This window comes from Phaseolus vulgaris, chromosome 8, assembly GCF_051622355.1.
Source record: "Phaseolus vulgaris cultivar YP4 chromosome 8, ASM5162235v1, whole genome shotgun sequence".
NCBI classification, from domain to species: Eukaryota; Viridiplantae; Streptophyta; class Magnoliopsida; order Fabales; family Fabaceae; genus Phaseolus; species Phaseolus vulgaris.
The window spans coordinates 37,929,773-37,933,268 of record NC_143505.1 but is presented as its reverse complement, the minus strand read 5'-3'; the positions used below and the strand labels follow the sequence as shown (position 1 = coordinate 37,933,268).

The following is a 3,496-nucleotide window of genomic DNA, read 5'->3' as shown; positions in this document are numbered from 1 at the left end:
AGAAACACAATAATTTTTTTAGCTTAATTTTTTTTTATTAAATTTCATACTTTTCTATTTCAATGTTTAAAAAAAGAAATGAAGTAGTTAATTGTCTCTTAAACGTTGAAAAACACAATTAAATAGGAATTTTTATTTTAAAAAAAACATTTCACTATATTTTGGGAATTGGAGGTAGCTGTTCATCACAGTATATAGCAGGTAGCTGTTTATTACATTATTACGTAGACATGTTAGAGAAGTAATTAGACACAAGCACATAAAATTAAATAGATCTAATGAAAGCTCTATTATTCTTTGTATTCATAAAATATATTCATGTATAACATGAATGCCCCTTGGTGCTAGCTATGACAGCAGTGTAAGGCTAGCTTCTGCATAAATGGCGTATTATTAACTATAGTAGAAAAGGTACAACTCTTTGGTGCACATTATTTTTGGTTTTAGTAGATATTGATAGATAATGGTTAAATCGGTAGTGTATTCATGAATTCCTTGAGGTTCATATATCGTGAGCTTCTGATTTGTGTACTTGGCTATCCTCATTCAGGGATTATACAAGGAATCCATGCACCAGCAATAGTAGTCAGACCTTGATACTTCCAGCATTTGTTCAGGAGTCATTCTTTCGAGCTCACTTTGCCTCCACGAAGCAAAATTGTTTCTGTTCTGTGGATCAGAAACCAAAGGGTAATCCTGTGTTCTGTGAACTTGGGATCTCATTCTCATGTAGAGTCTCATAGTTGCAACACAGTCATCATAAGGATCCTGAATTCCAGCTTGAATGTCATACCTGCATATATATGTGCCCCAAAATCTTAAAACATTTATGGCTGATGGGCATCCATCAAATTGCATCTTGTGTTTTACAGTGAAGAAAATTGTGAAAGAAACTTGCCCAAGATATGTTTGCGTTAAGTACTTAAGGGAGTTGCTGAGCTTGCTCGTTTTCATCAGAGGAGGGTATTTTGCAGTGTCCCTGATTATTCAATAAGGACTTTTAGGTCAATATTTGAATATGAGAGAGTATTAAAGTAGTAAACCTATATGTGCTTGTTCTATACCAATAATTTGTTTCAGAGAGGAGTAAAGAACTTAAAATAAGTAAATTAAGTTATACACTCTTAGTGACAGTAAAATAAATTATACAAGATGTCATCTTTGTCAACAGTGAAGTTTTTACACACTGGGTCTAATGAAAAGTGTTATTTAACTTTCCTTAAATAAAGTTACAAGTATTTCTGAAGAGAATATTTGACTGAGATATGTATGATAGACAACGTATATGCTGCATGTTCTGCCTAAATGTTAAATTGAATGATTTACCTTATTTTTTCTGTTCGATATTCTATTTGCAAAGATTCAAGGTCATGATCCAAACCATGACCCACAAGAATCCTGGCTCTTCCTCCTCTTGCACGAATTGTCCACATAGGTTCACCGTTGCAAAGAAAGTCTTGAATCCTCCTTTGAACTTGTCTCATTGGCATTGCATCCCTAAGGTATTCTGGTCTAATGCCTGTTGTCTCATACCTGTTAATGAATCAGTAGCTCCATTCACCACACCAGCTATATATATATGTGGTTAAACTCTCCAAAACCTAAGGAAGTTTAATTGTCCCACCTGTAGTTTGTAACAGGAATTGGTGGCTTCACATAAGAATGGAATATTATGTTCTCATGCTCATCGGTTAAGCACACTCTTCCACAGAGATCCAGTGAGCCATCACTACCACCTCCAACCATTTTACATGCTAATGCGACTACTTGTGGTCCTCTTGCTCCACCACTAATGGCAAAATTATCACGAAGTCCCAAGTTTGAAAAGCGACCAATTATTCCCTGTAATAATGTTCACCAAAAGTTAGAAATTCGCAATGAATAATTCTACAATATTTTCAATTTTTAGTATTAATAATAAAAGAATATACATTTCATGTTTTATGTATTAACTCCAGTACATATTTTTATCATTTAACAGGAAAAACATTAGTTAGATAGAATAATGTTTTTCGAGGATATCTCATTTGCAAAATATATAGTTATTCAAAGGCAAAAATTGTACAGCGTTTGTTGCAGAGTGTTGGCATTTTTCTTGGTGAATCCTGCGAGTATTAGGGCTGTCAAAGACTTTCAAGCAAAACTTGCACCCTCTATAGGAAAATATATCTCTGCATTCCTGCTTTGGCAATGGACCTGGAAAAGCAGATTGAGTCTCATAAAAAATTCACAATGATGAAGTGATAATTATTTTCACCATGAATATGTAAACACAGTTATTAAGAAAGATTATTACCAATAAGATGTTCCCTTAGAGACTCAAATGACCTGCAGTGTTTCCTGCAAATGCCACAGGTTGGCTCATGAACCGAATGGTATGAGATCCTCATGTGCTCCACAAGGTGCTCCAGTTTGTTGAACTGTCTGAAGCATGCTGCACACTTATTCCTATAGTAACAAAATATGTGTATGTCACTTACACATATCCATGTGAGTGTTAAGTATGAGTTATAAGAGTTATGCACACCCTTGCATATGTGATGTGTGTGGTTGTGCATGGATGTCAGAAACAAAACCTGTGAGTTTCTGCACTTTCTATTCTGCAATCCATAACTCTTTATAGTGAGTGATGTGTGTATATTTGTTAAGAAAGAGTTTGAGTTGAGGTCAAAGCTAGAGTGGAATGGTATATATAGGGAAATAGTGGAGGTAGGAATTACCCCAACTTGCATAAACCAACGATTCCTAAAGGAATTATTCAGTATATTAATTTGGGATTCCCCTTTTACTTTTTCTTTATCTTTGCCCATGCTTTGCTTCCTCTTCCTCTTCTTGCATTTCGTAATGATCTATGTAAGTTCCAGATTCTTGGGTTGGGCCCATTCTTGTTGTTTTCCTTCATTGACTTCTGCTGTCACGTTGCTTTAATATGAATTTCATTGTTGGAAACCAAACAACCAATGTTCTGAAACCCTTCATATAAATTCACGAAAATGATGTTTTCAACTCATCAACTACGTTTCAACCTCGTTGGTGTTCTAGTGGGTGTGAAAATGCTGTTTAGTGTTGTTTATTTATGCAGCAGCTTTTATTTTTTCTGTTTTGGGGTGCTCTTTTTGGAGGTCTAAAATATGGTTTGGGTTATGTAAAGATTGATACCTTTTGTATTTCTCTTAATTTAATTATATTTTTTTTATAAAAAAAAAAACTACGTTTCAACCTACTTTATATAATTTATTAAAAAAATTATTTCATAAAAGAAATTATAAAAACTAAAATGATAGATACAAAGTTGATGTAAAAAAATTTCAATGTCAATCTTTAAATTCACGTAGTGACGTCGCCCATCAATGACCACATACTTTTCTAGTCTTTTTTTTATCTAGAAAATAAAGTGTTGTTTTTATTTCTATCTTCATAATTTATCTTTAATTTTTTAAAACAATTATAAAATAATTTATATATGTATGTGTTGGGTTAAATACAAAAAGTAAGT

General features: G+C 33.3%; 1 protein-coding gene across 1 annotated transcript; it reads right to left on the bottom strand.

The window, feature by feature from the left end:
* Positions 1-340: 340 nt before the first annotated feature.
* LOC137817383 (uncharacterized) lies at positions 341-2,570 on the bottom strand. Its single transcript, XM_068620667.2, has 6 exons — positions 2,297-2,570; positions 2,066-2,196; positions 1,625-1,842; positions 1,327-1,533; positions 899-979; positions 341-793 (listed from the first exon to the last, which is right to left on the bottom strand). The coding sequence occupies exons 1-6, from the start codon at positions 2,556-2,558 to the stop codon at positions 547-549; spliced, it is 1,146 nt and encodes a 381-aa protein (XP_068476768.1). The 5' UTR covers positions 2,559-2,570; the 3' UTR covers positions 341-546.
* Positions 2,571-3,496: the final 926 nt, after the last annotated feature.